The sequence below is a fragment of the Cryptomeria japonica genome, chromosome 8 (genome assembly GCF_030272615.1).
Source record: "Cryptomeria japonica chromosome 8, Sugi_1.0, whole genome shotgun sequence".
NCBI classification, from domain to species: domain Eukaryota; kingdom Viridiplantae; phylum Streptophyta; class Pinopsida; order Cupressales; family Cupressaceae; genus Cryptomeria; species Cryptomeria japonica.
In genome coordinates, this window is record NC_081412.1 from 480,224,997 (window position 1) to 480,242,193 (window position 17,197).

At 33.5% G+C, this 17,197-nt stretch overlaps 1 protein-coding gene across 2 annotated transcripts; it reads right to left on the bottom strand.

Annotated features, from left to right (window-relative positions):
• Window positions 1–7,644: 7,644 nt before the first annotated feature.
• Window positions 7,645–10,427, bottom strand: LOC131074611 (uncharacterized protein C24B11.05). 2 transcript variants are annotated; one of them, XM_058011256.2, is made up of 9 exons: window positions 10,271–10,427; window positions 9,999–10,082; window positions 9,812–9,877; window positions 9,572–9,669; window positions 9,431–9,468; window positions 9,160–9,247; window positions 8,726–8,965; window positions 8,556–8,621; window positions 7,645–8,290 (listed from the first exon to the last, which is right to left on the bottom strand). In XM_058011256.2, exons 2-9 carry the CDS (start codon window positions 10,057–10,059, stop codon window positions 8,132–8,134), a joined length of 816 nt encoding a protein of 271 aa, XP_057867239.2. In that variant the 5' UTR covers window positions 10,060–10,082; window positions 10,271–10,427; the 3' UTR covers window positions 7,645–8,131. The 2 variants fall into 2 exon arrangements, with proteins under 2 accessions (XP_057867239.2, XP_057867240.2); XM_058011257.2 differs by having other exon boundaries at window positions 9,999–10,067; window positions 10,271–10,425.
• Window positions 10,428–17,197: the final 6,770 nt, after the last annotated feature.

The window sequence follows — 17,197 nt, forward strand, 5'->3', positions numbered from 1 at the left end:
ATTCACACAACCACTCAGACCAATATGCATAAACTAGTGCAAATTGATCTGCTAAATCCAAATATTCTTAACCCGAACCCCAAAACAGAATAAGCTTTCCACCATAAAAATAGTACAACACCTTAAGAATAGTAACATTTGACCTACACGATCATCTGAAGCATATTTGATACAAACATACATTCTGGATCATAGCATGGTTCACTAGAGTAATCATCAATGATAATAGCATAATTTTTCAGACCAATTAGGAAACATTAAAACTTTTGGAAACAACTTGAATCAATATCGCATATCATTTGATCAACACAACATACGTAAGAAAATATCTCTATAACATAACATCATTTAAACTAGACATTCATATCATCAACTATATTAGGAACAATAACATAGTGAGCCACACACTTTCACTGTACATCTTTTTTGATACATACTCAACACTAACACAACAATATATGCATGCCAACGTCACCAAACACAACACATGTTTGACATCAATGACAACAAAGACACTCATAAGTGCAACATGTTATATGATTATCAACATTAGAATTGTGTTCTCAAAAAAAATAAAAAATAAAATCATCATTATCCAACATTGGAAAGATGATACAACATATAGGATCTTGGTGCAACTCTAGCAACATGCCAAATAAAATAAAAATGGGAATCAAGACTTTAGATTTTAGATTTATCTGTATTCTCCTACAAATATCTCATTGTTGCCACCAAATGGTAGCTACACAAGTATCGTAGGAAAAATAAGAAACTCTTCATCATGTACAACCACATGTCCAATGAAACCCTTGAGAAATTGGTCTTTCATAACCAATGGTTATGCTTGCACAATCTCGCAAATATATTTTCTTCAAATTTAAAGAACTTAAATGATGTCTCTAAAATGTCAGTGTTAGTATATGATTTTTCCCTTGGCTCTAAACTCCATTATTTTTCAATATGAAGAACACCACCAAAATAAAAATGAAGCTTGAAGCAAATCCTACCTTTATGAGCTATTCACTATAGAAAGTTAGAAGTACACTGCAAAAAAATATGTACAATACTTAAAGCCATTCACAATGTCATGCTGATTTTGAACCATCTATGGAAGAAATGTAGTGTGAATGGAATTTGAGGAAATAAAACCATAATCTTAAAGCCAAGCTGAAAATCTTCAACAACCATTAAATATCAAACATTTGGTCTTGGGGGAACTCACGATAATAACGAGCTTGTAATTAGGATTAAATTAATGCGGCGATTAAATTTCTGCCCTTTGAATTCTACTTACAAACCATTTATTTCTCATTAAATATAATAAACGACAATTTCCTCTGCGGATTCTCTGTCTACACCTAATATTATTATTATTATTAAATTAATGTCGATTGCGATGTGTGAATCGTTGTAGAACGAGGACTTATTTTTCATTCTGACCACAAAGCATGCTTATGTCCCTATGTTTTTTAAAAGTATACTTGTATGTTTTAATTAATAATTTTAATAAAATTTATTTTATTAAAAAATTTAAGTATCAATCAACATATTTTTCTATGGAAAATTTTACATCATTTAGAAGATCGTCTTTATTATATGATGTAGGAAGAAGGTCGTCCTTGTTATATGATGTAAGATCGTTCTTGTTATATGATGTAGCATTACACGTTTCAGGTGAGAATCAAGGATTAGGAGTTCATCATTTCACCAAATTTGACGAGGGAACAATCAAAGTCTAATCTCTTATGATGTCAAGGCCTTACACTTCGACAAGATTTGATATGGGATACGCATTCAAAAACATTCAACTTCACTAATAGACCAAGAGTCTATCGATGATTAAGATATTTGAAAGCGATTCTATTTTATAAATATAATTTACTTACTATTAGGTTGATAACAAGTCATTTTCCAAAAATGATATATTTAATAAAATAATGTTAATAAAACATTAGCCATGCATATATCACAATGATTACATCATACAAAGATTTAACACAAAATTTAAGACAATATGTTAAATTAATACAAATTTATTTTAATTACCGACTTATATTTAATTATAAATATTTGTCTTTTGCGGGAGAATAAAACATCAAATTTTATATGGTATAAAAGTTGAATGAGGTCACATTGTTAAGTTTTCAAATCAATCGGTTTTGAATTAAATTTAACTATTTAAATATTGGATCATTTAATGAATTCACTTTTATCTAGAAGTGAAACCAAATAAACTCACCTAATAAACTCACCTAATTACATTTAATTAGAAGTAAATAATATTAAATTTGGGCATCTCAATTTAACTTGTTAGCATTGAAAAACGTGGAGTCAATAGAGTATCTCTTTTAAAATGTAAATAGTGTGAAACGCGTTTTGAGATCCATAAGGGCAACCTAGAATATCTAGGTGCAATATGAAAAGAGTAAATGAAGTGTAACAGTATAATTGCGATCTTACTGAATTATTATATTAATAATTTTATAATTACTAGCATAAATATTTTAATTTTATTTATTTATTTTTAATAACAGTTTCAATATAATATTTTAGTTTAATATTTTTTCATATCTTGTAGATAGATGTAATTAAGATATTTATACTAGTTTAGATATATTCGTATATTAAAATAAATTCAATATCTTTATATGCCTGTCATATATTGACCATATCATAACATTTTTGAGTTTAAATTTCTATTGCTTTCTTGTTATTTTTTAAATTTATCTAATAATTTTTCATATTGGAGATTTATCAAATGTGTGTATGTGTGTGTTATTATTATTATTATTGTATTTGTCAAGTACATTTTTTAATATTTTATGATTATTATTTTAATATGTCACCTATTTATTTGTTTGTTTGTTTTTTTGTTTTTTTTTGTTAACACAATCATGCTTATGCTTCAACACTTGTTGCCACTGTAGATTACACCTCTTGACAAAAAAATAAATAAATTATAGAGTTAACAAACAAAAAGGCAAGAAATGAAGTTCCTTTCTTGGAACTTAAGGGGCTTAAACAACCCTCAGAAGCAGTATGCTCTTAAGCAAAGCATTGTAACCAATAAGGTTGATATTATTTTAATTCAGGAAGTGAAAATGACCTATCAAAACTTTGCTTCTCTTGTGGACAATTTATGGCCTGGGGCTGCCTTCTATTATAGTGAGGCGAAAGACGCTCCGAGTGGTGTTGTGACTCTCTGGAATAAAAGTAAGTTGGATTCAACTTGGATGGGAATGTTGTAGCCTTTTCTCATAGTTTTGTTGCTATAAAGTTCACTTTGAATAACTTCTCCTGGTACTTTTTCAACATATATGCTCCCAATACTAGAAATGATCGGGACCTAGTCTTGGAGGAAATCTCTATCTTCATGGTTGATAATAAGGAGGCAACATTCATGTTCCCCGGTGACTTTAACAACCCTCTTTATCCCTCAGAGAAGTTGGGTGGTCTAACTGATTACAATGATAGCATGCTTGACTTTGTTGACTTCATTAGGAAAAATGACCTGTTAGATCTAGATCTTCAAGGGAATCCCTTCACCTAGTCTAATAACAGAAAAGGCTCTAATCTTATTCAGGTCAGGCTGGATAGATTTCTGGTCTCAGCTAAGTGGGACCTCGGCAACAATTCCTCTCTCTCAAACCTCCCTTGCACTATTTCTGACCTCCCCGATCCTCCTTTCTTGGGTTGATAGGCCGGTCTCGGGCCCCATACCCTTTAGGTATGAGATTATGTGGCACTGTCACCCGAAGTTTAAACAGTGCATCCAAAATTGGTGGAACTCCCCTGTTCAAGGTTCTGCTATGTTTAGAATCTCTAAAAAGATGGAAATAATTAAAAGGGAGGTCAGAGCTTGGAATAAATCTTCTTTTGGAGATATCTTTAAGAGAAAGAAGGAGGTTGAAACTAAACTGGACTGACTCCAGAGAATCATTGCTGAGGGGGTCACCTCTATGGATATCCACAAAGAGGAGGAACGTTGGAGACAAAAATGAAAAGACATCATGGGCCTTGAAGAGATCTATTGGAAGCAAAGATCCAGGATCCAGTGGCTAACTGAGGGGAATAGGAACACCTCCTTCTTTCATAGGTATGCTTCGAAGCATAAGAGGAGAAACACTATCCATTCCTTATTCAATGACATGAATGAAGAATTGGTGAGGACTAATGAGATTGGGCAATGGGCTTCACTTTTCTTCACTAATGCTTGCACTAATGACAGGGCGAGAGAACCTACATAATTAAGTGATAAGCTAGTCAATCTTATTCCTCGTGTCCTAAATGATGCTGACAATGAGCTGCTAATGTGTCAAGTTAACAAAGAGGAAGTTAAAGAGGCAGTTTTTGCTATGGCTGCCTATAAGGCCCCAGGCCCCGATGGCTTCCCCCCGACCTTCTGTTGGGACTCATTAAAATTGAGTCAAGTTTTGAGGCCCAATTCAAATTTTGTCTGCATGTCAGAAAAGTATCTAAATAAGTCAGTTTGAATGGCCTAGTTAGAGAGAGGGAAAGTGGAGCCAGTTGATTTTCAGAGGGTAAGGCTCAAGATTCATGTCCCACGCCTTTCATTTGGCCTATGCAGTGATCACATACCAGGCCTAGGTTCCTCAAAAATTTCTATGACATCAAATTTATTATTTAAATTTTCCTCTTAATAAGTTTGCTGTCTAAAAATTTGGTGTCCTTCATTTATTGTGGGTTTTCATAGGCATGAATCCATCTAGATCTAATCCATCTATATGAACTAGGGTTTTTCCTTTTTCTATCAAACTATCCAAAAGTGGCTGGGAGGAAACTATAACCATGTGTGGGTAATCTCTTTATAAGTTAACATATATGCATGACAAAATCAATAGGAAAATGGGAGGGATTTGTACTCTAATTATTGGATTCAAAACATTTTTTTCCAATACAATCTCTAGGAATTCAAGTAGAGGACCATTGAGATCAATTTCAACACAAATACATGGCATAAATAGTTGCATTCCTTTCCATCATGAGATGAGAGGAACCCATGGGTTTCCCAAGGATTGTTGCAATGGATTGTAGAATTTTAAGTCGCTAAAACTCCATGGGTAGTTGAAAAAGACAATACAAACAAGTATCTATTAAGGAAGCTCTTCCCCATTATCAAATCCCCAGATTACGATTTGATGTGTAAACTCACTTGACTACAAAAATAAGGGGGATACCATATTTTGATTGGCCATTCTTGAAAACCCTACAAAAAACTTCTAATCACCATAAGGATAATCTCCATTTTCCTCTCGACTTACTTAGTTTGATGAAACGAAATATCTAAGGGTAACAAGAGTTTGATTTCCATAAACTTCTAGATTAGAGTATGCTCTAAAATGTATAACATATCACCTATATTTGTCCCTTGAAAAAATATTTTTAGTATGGTGTATAAAAATCACTTTTATGGATAAAACGTGTGGACGCTCAACATGTTACTTTAGATGAACACAATTTCTACTTTCAAGAATGTCATTTTCTTAAGGTAAATAAAATTTCTACATTTTAGTTGACCTTGATGATGATACTCATCATTGCTCACACATGTATATAATTCAATTTGTGGCTACAAATGTGACTTTTTTTAAAACATTTTTTTTTTCCCTTAAAAATTTTCTCATATCAAATTGAGACAAAATTTATGAGAGCTACTCTAGATATAAAAATGAACACTACTATGCTAAACATGCCCAAGATATTAAAAAAATTTAGCTGCCTTAATTTTTAGGATTTTGTTTAATGTATAAGACATTTTGTTAGGATGAAAATATTAGACTATATTCAATCATTTAGAAGGTTTGGAAATAAAGAAAGTATAAATAAGTTTGTGCTTTTATATATCTAAAGGTGAAGAGGTTATTGATTTATATTGATTTAGGTTATTATCTTGGATATTTAGAGTTAAATTTTGAAAATTTTATAATGTGAAGATGATAAAATATTGTAAATAAAGTAATGTAAACTCATGAATACCAAGTTTTAAATATTTTAATTAAAAATATTTACAAATAATAATATTATTGTTTAAATTAGATTTAGTTTATAAATTAAAGTGCTTACTAACATTAATTTAATTTTAAAATTATAAATAATCTTAAAAATCTATCAAATATTAATATTATTGTTTTTTATATTAGAAAGCAACAAAATTAGGGTGCTGACCCTTTAGATAAAATAATTTGGATGTAGCTTCAATGAGCTATTAATAACACATTAACAACACATTAAGAGTAATCCAGTCTTTAATATCATAAAATAGTCTAGAGTAATAAAACCAATAGTAATAAAATCTTAGAGTTTTAGCAGCTAAATGACCAAAAAACCAAACAAAAACTAACAAGTGGGTAAACAAATAGAGCACCCCAATCCGTGAGGAATTTAAATATGTCCTTTAGTTTCCATCATTAGCACCATCCTTCTCGAACATCTTTATCTACAACAAGCATAAGGTAGTAGCAGACCTATTCATCACTTTCAAGTTGAACCTCGAAAGATTCACCATCTTCTTCTCAAGGTCTAAAACCTTCAGCTTTAGGATTAAAAGTTTTGCAATAATGGCCTCACATTTAGTGCAGGTATAAGCCTTTCCAGTCTGGTGGATCTCTTCAGTTATGTGAACATCATCATCCATGTGTGCCTCTTCACTAGGTCCAAAGACATCTTGGTGTTATCAAGGTGGTGGGTATTATTGTTTAATTTAGATATGATTCATGAAATTGAAATAAAATTTAAATAGAATCTATATAAATATATTTATTACTAATAAAAAATAGAATTATATATTAAATACAATTGTCATAAATATATATATCATAAATTATAATTATATAATAAATACAACTGTCATAAATATAATCTACATGATATAGAATTTTTCAGATAAATTTAATTCTTCTATTAAAAAAAAATATTGTATTAATGTTTTAATATTATAACTATTCATTAAAAAATTATATTCACAGTATATTAACTTTTATGCAAAGAAATAGAAACAAGACGTGGTATTTACGAATGCTAATTTTTTAAATATTTAACGAAAGAAGAAGATATTTTTTAATGTACAATAGTATCAAGCTGAAATACTTAAAAAATATATATATAGAATACATAGATATAGACGTACAATCTAAGAGAGTATCTCACCATCTCTTGAATATGTCAAAGATTTTATGGCGTTAGATCTCATTCAATCCCACATTTATCACAGGGAAAAATGATTCCATGGAATAGCTTATAGACCAAATAGCCAATGACAAAGACTGAATCAGGTCCTTCCAAAACAGTGCTAATCGGATTATCAATGAGATTGTTGGTGGTGGATGACAGTGAATGTCTTCCAATCAGATATTTGGAATTATAGTAGACAACAAAGTTCCAGCTTTCTGTACATCTGACCATTTCATGTACATCTGACCATTTCATATAAAGATCCTTCTCTCCATGATTCTCAGTTTTTATATAACATAATAATAGCATGTTTCATAATAATTATGTCTTAGATTTTTAGTATCTCGATGATGGATTACGGATTGTAAAAATCTGATATCATTAATTATCAATTGTAGAAATCTGATATCATTAACACATACTTATAGAACAGGAAAATGAGAGTCAAAGATAGATATAAGAAAAATATCAGCATTTATTTCTAAAACATGATAAGTTCTTACAGAAAAAGATTTACAGGGAAGCTTGACAAGTAATCACATATAGTGCTGTTAAGAACATCTGTCATCAAAGAAACATGCCCACCTCCATCTTCATCTCCTCCTTCCTCAGCCATATGGAGTTTACAGAGATTACCACCTTGCTCTTTGAATGCCATGGATGTTTTCACTACTTAGTTATGTACAACCACTTCTTCATAGACAGATTCTTGGCTTTCATCTGGAAAGGCTTTGGTAGGTGAAGGTTTAGAATGTGCCTGAGAAGTTCTTCCTAGTGAATATCAATTCTTCCTCTGGAATCCAGAACTGGTACTACATAATTCAGAAACAGGGATGCCATACCCAATGTTGTATAGCATCTCAAATTATAGAGATGGGGAAGACTTGAGAAAACTCCCAGAGAAAAAAGCAAAGAACCCCATTGTCTGCAATAGCATGTTTTATGCTGTTACAACAGTTTCAATAGCAACAGCTCTTTTTGGGCGTACAATATTTTCAAAGCTAACATCATCTTCCCAAATCTCAGGCAGGGCTTCTTTCAGGTTGTGAATGCTTTCAAGTGCAAAGTCTGCTCCCTCTGTACGGTTTGAAGCACCAACCTGTTGAAAATTTACAACCAAGATAAAATTTATGTTAGGCCAATCCATGAGATGAAATCACAATTAGGATCAAATGATGTTCAATTGTAAACAACCAGTGCATTGTAGCCCAGGAAACTGTGTCCAATCCATAAACAACCAATACTTTGTAGCCATCAAAATGGTGTCCAATCATAAACAATCAATACTGTGTAGCCAACAAAATGGCAATTCATGCACCCACTACAATGCACCAGTTGTTTAAGCCCTTCCCAAATGATCTTACCAGTACGGTATGCAGCCCTGCACGCTTCCCTGCTGCTATATTCCTAGTACTGTCATCAAAAAAGATCTGCAGAGAAAACAATTCATGTTCAAAGAATTGCAAGATATGTAAAATGGCATAGTATAAAATGGAAGGAAAATGGTAATGAAAAAAGGTTCTTGAATTCATACTGTTCTCTGTGGATCAGCATTTGCAACTTGAATAGCACGCTCCATAGCATTTATTGATGGCTTGCAAATAACTGGTGTTCTTGGCATAAAAGCAATGGGCGTATCCCAGCTATTGTTGTTTTTAGCAGGTTCTGGGTGAGAATTGAGAGTCTCAAAGCATATCACACCTTCAAAGCAATCTTCTAACCCAAGCCTACTGAGCACCTTGGCAGCATGAACTTTGTCACCATTTGTAAATATCTGTTTCATGTGAATAACACTTTTAAAGCATTTATCCAACTCTCTTAACAATTTCAACATGCATTTGCAAGGCACGGGACAGTATTTGTTTCTAGTATTATAATCAAATTGAGAGCAAGAATAAACAATTAATATTGCTTTCAGTTTGAAAAAAGAAGCCCAACAGGATTACTTGATAAACCACAAGAACTTACAATTTTCCTCTGAGGCATGCTCAGTAACAAGCTCTTCAGTACTGGATCTGGCTTAAGGTTCTCATATGGTAATCTTCCATGGACAAAACTGTATAAAAAAATTTCTTGTTAAGCATTCTGAACCAAAAATAGACCTGGGAAAAGCAAAACATGCTGCTTTTCAAATTAAACCAAAACTTAGACAAAATTTGTTAGTCTGCAGAATCCCAACCATAAAAATAACTTGGAACTGTAACATCACAGTTACCAGGCACAACATTTCAAAGCATACCTATGATAATCATCATAGTCAAATTCATAGCCCACAGCCTGCAGGGATTCAACAATAAAAGTCATTTGTGAGACCCATTGCCAAATTCCTTAAATCAAACACTGCAGAAGTCCATAAAACAAAAAAGTAAGGAAAACTAACCCTGAGTCCAGCCATAGTTGTGCCATAATTCTTATACATTTCTCTGCAAAACTCTGTGACTTTGTTCTTATCAACTCCAAGTTTTTGAACCACATAATCTGTCACACCATCATTCATATCTCAGACAAAGAATAACTTAGAAAAATTGCAGAAGGTGGAGTATAACTTGTGAACAAGAAAATCATTATGAATACGCAGTATATAAACCTCAAAGACCCATTTTTTCAGCCACAGCATTACCTCCAATATTCTTGGTGCATGCAGCAGCAAGCCCTGAACTTACAGGGTACAATGTGTCATCAAGATCTGAAACAAACAACAATCAAATCAGAAACTTGCTAAAACTTCTAGAAACAACCTGCAATACAGCAAATCTCTGATAGATTTTCTCAAACAAACTCAAATCTAGCCTAGGCCCTAAACCCACCAAAGAGAAGGCAGTCATAGCGAGGCCTCTTATCCACTGAACGTCTCTCATCCACTGCCATTGCTTCTACTGTCACCAACAAAACTAAAACACAAATGGGTATCAAGAATAAAAAAAACAAGTTCCAAAATGGTTTTCATATGGGTACCAAGAATTCAATGCAAACTAGTCTAACACACAAGTAGAATCCAGAAAATAAGTTCCAAAATGATTTTTAAATCACAATTCAGGTAACACAATTCCAAATGAACAATGTGGAAGGAAAAATTCACCAGAGCAGAGTGACCAGAAGAGAAGAAGAGCACAGTGAGTCGAAGAGGAGTAGAATCTCGATCCAAGCAGAAGAGAGATGGATCGACAGATTGAGGGGTAGTTGTAAAGGAGAACATGGGGGTCCTTAAATAGCTTTACAACTCACCCCCCATAACCTTAACTTCATAATAAAATGTGAAAATTGTGAATAAAACCCCACGATTTACAGGTTAATTAGGGTCCAAAAAGAGGAGGCAACGTGGAATCTGCAACATGTGATTTAGAATAGACAAGAGAGAAGAGAAGAGCTAGAACAAACTAGGATAGAATACAAATGCTTGATTGTCAATGAGATTGATGTGTAGATATGAATATTTTTTGTGCTTTCATGATCTTATGACAATCTTTTTTTTTATCGATTGAACTAATCTATTAAGAATGATGTTCTTAAATACAACCTCTAAACATACAATCTCAATCTTTTGATATGTTAATCAACACGAAACAATTATAATCTAAAAAAGTTAGTTGAAAGAATAAAGTTTCAAAGTTCAAACTAGAAAATAAGATCGCATAAATGATATAATCTAAAGATGAAGTTACATGTGTTACAATGATAACAACTCTAAGAAATAAACCTATTTTATATTCAACTGAAAAATGAATTATATCAAAATAAAAAATATATGTATATTAAGAAAATAATATTAAAAATGAAAATATACACTAATTTTAATATTATTAATATTTTATGTAAACAATTATTGGGTTTTCTTCACAATGTAATGCTGATTTTGAACCGTCCTTTGATAGAGTTTGGCTGCAAAAAATGCAATGTGAATGGAATTTGAGAAAATACAATGTGCCCTTGAAAATCCTGAACAACCCACTGGATGACAATGCAGGACTAGAAAGTTTGATCATTAAATAACAAACATTTGAACTCACTATAATAATGAGCCGGCGATGCCTTAAATTTCTGCCCTTTGTATTCTACTGAAAAACCATTTATTTCTCATTATTAAATATAATAAACTCAATAAGAGACAATTGCGTCTGCGAATTCTCTGTGGACAGCTATTATTATTATTAAAATAATGTTGATGGCGATGGGTGAATCGTTGTAGAACGAGAACTTACTTTTCATTCTGATTACAAAACCTGCTTATGTCCGTATGATTACGAAGTATACTTGTACGTTTTTATTAATGATTTAATAAATTCTATTTTATTAAAAAAAATTCTTTGTTATATAATGCAGAATTATACGTTTTGGCTGAAAATTAAGGATTAGGAGGTCACCAAATTCGATGAGGGAACAATCGAACTCTCATTGCTTATGGTATCAAGGTCTTGCACTCGACAAGATTTGATATCCCATGTAAATTAAGGATTAGGAGGTCACCCAATTCGATGAGGGAACAATCGAACTCTCATCGCTTATGGTATCAAGGTCTTGCACTCAACAAGATTTGATATCTCATGTGGATTAAGGATTAGGAGGTCACCCAATTCGACGAGGGAACAATCGAACTCTCATCACTTATGGTATCAAGGTCTTGCACTCGACAAGATTTGATATCCCATGTGAAATAAGGATTAGGAGGTCACCCAATTCGATGAGGGAACAATCGAACTCTCATCGCTTATGGTATCAAGGTCTTGCACTCAACAAGATTTGATATCTCATGTGGATTAAGGATTAGGAGGTCACCCAATTCGATGAGGGAACAATCGAACTCTCATCGCTTATGGTATCAAGGTCTTGCACTCGACAAGATTTGATATCCCATGTGAATTAAGGATTAGGAGGTCACCCAATTCGATGAGGGAACAATCAAAGTCAATTCGCTTATATTATCAAGGTCTTGCACTCAACAAGGTTTGATATCTCATGTTCATTCAAAAACATTCCACTTCACTAATAAACAATCGAACTCTCATCACTTATGGTATCAAGGTCTTGCACTTGACAAGATTTGATATCCCATGTGAAATAAGGATTAGGAGGTCACCCAATTCGATGAGGGAACAATCGAACTCTCATCGCTTATGGTATCAAGGTCTTGCACTCAACAAGATTTGATATCTCATGTGGATTAAGGATTAGGAGGTCACCCAATTCGATGAGGGAACAATCGAACTCTCATCGCTTATGGTATCAAGGTCTTGCACTCGACAAGATTTGATATCCCATGTGAATTAAGGATTAGGAGGTCACCCAATTCGATGAGGGAACAATCAAAGTCAATTCGCTTATATTATCAAGGTCTTGCACTCAACAAGGTTTGATATCTCATGTTCATTCAAAAACATTCCACTTCACTAATAAACCAAAATCCTATTGAAGATTAAGATATTTGATAACAATTCTATTATATAAATATAATTTAGTTACTATTAAGTTGATAGCAAGTCATTTTCTAGAGATGTCACATGATATTAATAAAAAATTAACCAGACATATTTTACAATGATGACATCATACCAAAAAAACTAACACAAACTTTTAAGACAAAATGTTATATTAATATAAATTTATTTGTAATCATATCATTTTGAATGCCGACTTATATTTAAGTATAAATATACAAATTTGTCTTTTACGAGACAATAAAACATTAATCTTTATATGGCATAAAAGTTGGATGAGGTCACATCGGTTAAGTTTTCAAATCAATCGGCAATGAATAAAACTTAACTATTTAAATATTGAATAATTTAATGAAATCACTTTTATCTAGAAGGGAAACCTAAAAACTCACCTAATTACAATTAATTAGAAGGATATAATATATAAGTTACGTGTAATAACACTATTTTTAGTAAACAATGGTAAATTTGGGCATCTCAATTTAATTTGTTAGTATTATATAACGTGGAGTCAAGAGAGTTTCTCTTTTAAAATGTAAATAGTGTGAAACACGTTTTGAGATCCATAAAGGTTAATTTAGAATTAAAGGTTAAATTAGAATATCTAGGTGCAATATTAAAGAGTATGTGACGTGTAAAAATATAATTGTCTTACAAAAGTATTATATTAATACTTTTAATATAACTAGTATAAATATTTTAATTATATCTAATTATTTTTAATAACACTTTTAATATAATACTTCATATTAATATTTCTTCATATCTTGTAACAAATGTAATTAAGATAATATGATAGTTTAGATATATAACACAGATTTATATTTCATAAATTTAAATAGATTTAATATCTTCATATATGATACATATTGAGTATATCATAACATTTTTTAGTTCAAATTTATACTTCTTTTTTTAATTTTCTCTAAATTTATCTAATCATTTTTTATATTAGAAATTTATGTTGTGTTATTGTTTTTTATTAAGAAAGCAGCGAGAATTAGGGCGTTGACCCTTTACATAGCATGAACTATGAACAACACCATAACAATACTATAACAACACATAAACATCACTAAAAAGAATAGTCATCCAAAACACAAAAAACATACGAAGAGTTTTGAAAAGCAAAACACAGAGGACCCTAGCCAAAACAAAAGACTAGATAGAAACTAAGGAGCTGACTTGCGAACCCCTGTCATCTTAATGACCCTATTCCAGTCATTGTATAGAAATTTATACAGTTCCTTGGCCTCCTCCTTGTCCACCTCATCAACAACACTATGATCCCTTAGGAGGGAGAGAGTCAGCGCTGAGTATGAAGAACTTGCAGACAAAAAATGTTAATGCTAATGATCTGGTTGTCTCGAGCATCCAACTTGTGTTTTACCTCATTTATCTCATTGGTGATGGCCTTTAAATCCAGGAGCAGGCCCAAGCTTTCAATGCGCCTCAAAAGGTCGGTGACCTCATTGCTAATATTTTGGAGTTGTTCCATGGTTGGGATCCCCTTGGGAATCTCTTCCTCGTCCCTATTATCGTCCTTATTCTGCTCTTGGTTGTTTAAATTTTCAACACCCATGTCCATTTTAGCATCCTTGCTAGACGTTGCTTCCTTAACCACATCTTCCTCATGGGCAATAATAGCCTGGGCTCTAGTAGCATCCGGGTCCATTGTGTTCATGAACTCATCAGGGTCAACCAAGTTGATTTGGTCAACAGTTTCCTCTTCAGGTTTAACATTCACAACATCGGTAGGGGGCCCAAAGGTACCCACATCAATCCCAGGCATAGAAACCTTAAGATCTTCACCACCCGCAGACCCATACAAAGTATCCCCCTCCTTGCCATGAGCACAATCCTCCTCAAAATCGGAAACACTTTGGGGTTTTATTTTCTTCTCCGAGGAGACCTTAGAAGCAAGTTTGTGGGACCTACTCCTTCCTTTCAGTGTCCCAGGATGGATTCTCATCCTCCATATCAACGGAAGAAGAATTGTCCTCAATGACAATTCTTTTACGTTTAGCAGGGGATTTCCCCTTGCCTTTAGAGGGGGTATGGGATTTATCTTTATTGGTCGAGGAAGAAGGCACAAAGTAAAGGGGAATTTCAGTAATAGAAATAGAGGAGGGAAACTAAGAGGCCACAAAAGCTTCATTTGCAAATTGAAACAATCTGGGGATAGCGAGGCGAGTAGAGAAACCCGTGAGGGGGTGCAACGCAGTCATAGGGGGTTGAAAAAGCATGAGGTTTCTCGGAGGGCATAGGGACAGGTGAAAATTGTAAAGTCTATAAATGAGGCCTTGATGCAGAGGGATGGGCGACTTGTCCCATTTTTAGGGTTAAGGGCTTCCTTAATTGAAACCTCCAAAGAATGCAACAGAAAAAATGACAAGCAAAGAAGATCATGATTGTGAAAATGGTTAAGAAAAGGCAGATGATAGTAATAAAATACCTTGTATCAAGCTTCCAATGTGAAATACTTCATGTTCATCAGACAATGTTATTTCCAGGGGTGCTTCAAATCTTCTCCCCTCCAAAGAGAGGCCCATCACCTTAGCAATTGTCTCCTCAAAGAGATCAAACGAAACCCCCCCTACTATAACCCTTCTTCTAGCCCAAGAGGTCGCAAACTGGGTTGAGAGTTATTCATCATGGCCGCGAAGGCACTCCATTGAATCTGCAATCCCACCTTCCACATAGTAATTCCACATAATAGAGTCTTTTTTGAAGTCATCTGGCTTGTCTGGTTTGTACCGCACTCTGACACCCCCATTGTTGGGACAAGATTAGTGATAGAGAGAATTTGATCAATGGTAGACATAAGCAAGAACACACAAAGGGTGTCAAGAAAATAACTCTTAGTGAATTTAGAAATAATTTTTTCACAAGGGTTGAAGATTTTTAATATGGAATTGTGAACAAGACACCTTAAGGCAAAATTATTGCCATAAATGTCCTTGGGAGTAGGAATTTTGTGCAAGCCATAGATCACCCCTTGTAATATGACCTTGGGCATGTAGAAAATCATCATGAAATCGAAACAAAATTGATTATCATTAATGTAAGGAGCACGTGGCTCAAATTGCATACCATAACCAATTAAATCCATCCAGCCAAGCTAATTAAGCATGTCATCGCACTTCGGATTCATCATAAGAAAATACCCATGAAAAGTGTACCAAAAAATGATGGTGGCACACACATCACCTTTAGTATCTATGATGGTAGTCCACCCCAGCCGATCGTTAGCGCTAATCATCAAAGGCTTACACATTTTAAAATTTGAAAAATAATGCCTCCCGAGACCCCAAGAAGCCAAGGGGAAAGAACAAAAGGGACCAAACAAGAGCTTAATCATGAGGAGTAAGTTTAGTGCCCTATCCCTTTAGGAGGGAGTTAACATTAGGCGACAAAGAGTTGTGATTCCTCCAGCATCTCAAGCCCAAATTCATTAATCCAATGGTCGCAAGAGCATCAACAAACCCCACTTACTTCTTTATAGACATGCATGATGTGGAAGGATTCAAGCCCAGAGATGAGCCTAATAATATCTCTGATGAACCCTTCAATCAACCAATTGAGTTTGTTCCTTCCTTTGACAACATCAATTATGAGCTTAGAGTCCCCTTCAATGTCCATAACCCTTATGCCCATGGAGAGGGAAAAATGGACCCCCCAAGCCAAAGCCATAGCTTCAGCTTGATTACTGGAGTGACCATTCGGGTTCCCCACATAGGCTGCAACTAGGGCCCCACTGTGAGTTCTAATGACACTACCCCCGGTTTCCAAGCCATGTCTTGTAGCCCCATCAAAATTGAGTTTGAAGCAACCGGGAATTGGGGGGGACCAAATAGTATTTTGCCTTCAGAGATGCTTCGAGTTATCTGTAGACACCTAAAACTTGCACAACTAATTAAATGAATTTTATGCATTTAATCATCATTTATTCGCCTATTAATTAGACTAAGGTTTAATTAATATCCCTATTCTTCCAATCAACCTATTAATCAAATTAAATATTTGATTAAAATCATTTTCTTCTAGCCTAACCTATTAATTAAACTAAGGTTTGGTTAAGTACCCTTTAGCCATTTAATTGAATAAATCTTATTTATTTAATTAAAACCCCCCTTTTCCCTTTTAATTGAATTTACATTTGATTAAAAAAATCCCTTTGCATTTAAATAAATCATTATTTATTTGTGAATAGTCCCCCCACTTGCAAAATCCTACAAATGCAAGTTGCACCCCTTTTGGCTAAAATAAATCTTTTATTTTATCTAAAAATGCCTATTTTCCTCCAGTTGCATTCTCCTACATTTTCCATTGCATGCTAATATTCTTCTATAACCCCTCTAATCCCTCATTAATTATCCTAGTTCTTCTAGTTATGTCACATCCCTAAATTTGGGGGAGTCACTTCTCCAAATTTGGAAGAAAGTCTTCTAAATGCATTTAAGACTTTATTTTCTTCAACAAGTTAACTTGTTGAATCTTCCAAAGTTTGTAAGGCTTTTACATGAGACTTAAAGGTTATCTAACTTTCAACAATTTAAACTCCAAAGTCTTCA

Bases quoted from the DNA above. Each gene is read 5' to 3' on its own strand.
- LOC131074611 (XM_058011256.2), bottom strand. From the start codon at position 10,059: ATGGCAGTGGATGAGAGACGTTCAGTGGATAAGAGGCCTCGCTATGAC. The intron at 8,966-9,159 runs GTAAGTTCTTGT...CACATGAAACAG, and splicing joins GCATGCCTCAGAGGAAAATT to ATATTTACAAATGGTGACAA. The intron at 8,622-8,725 runs GTATGAATTCAA...TTTTCTCTGCAG, and splicing joins ATGCTGATCCACAGAGAACA to ATCTTTTTTGATGACAGTAC.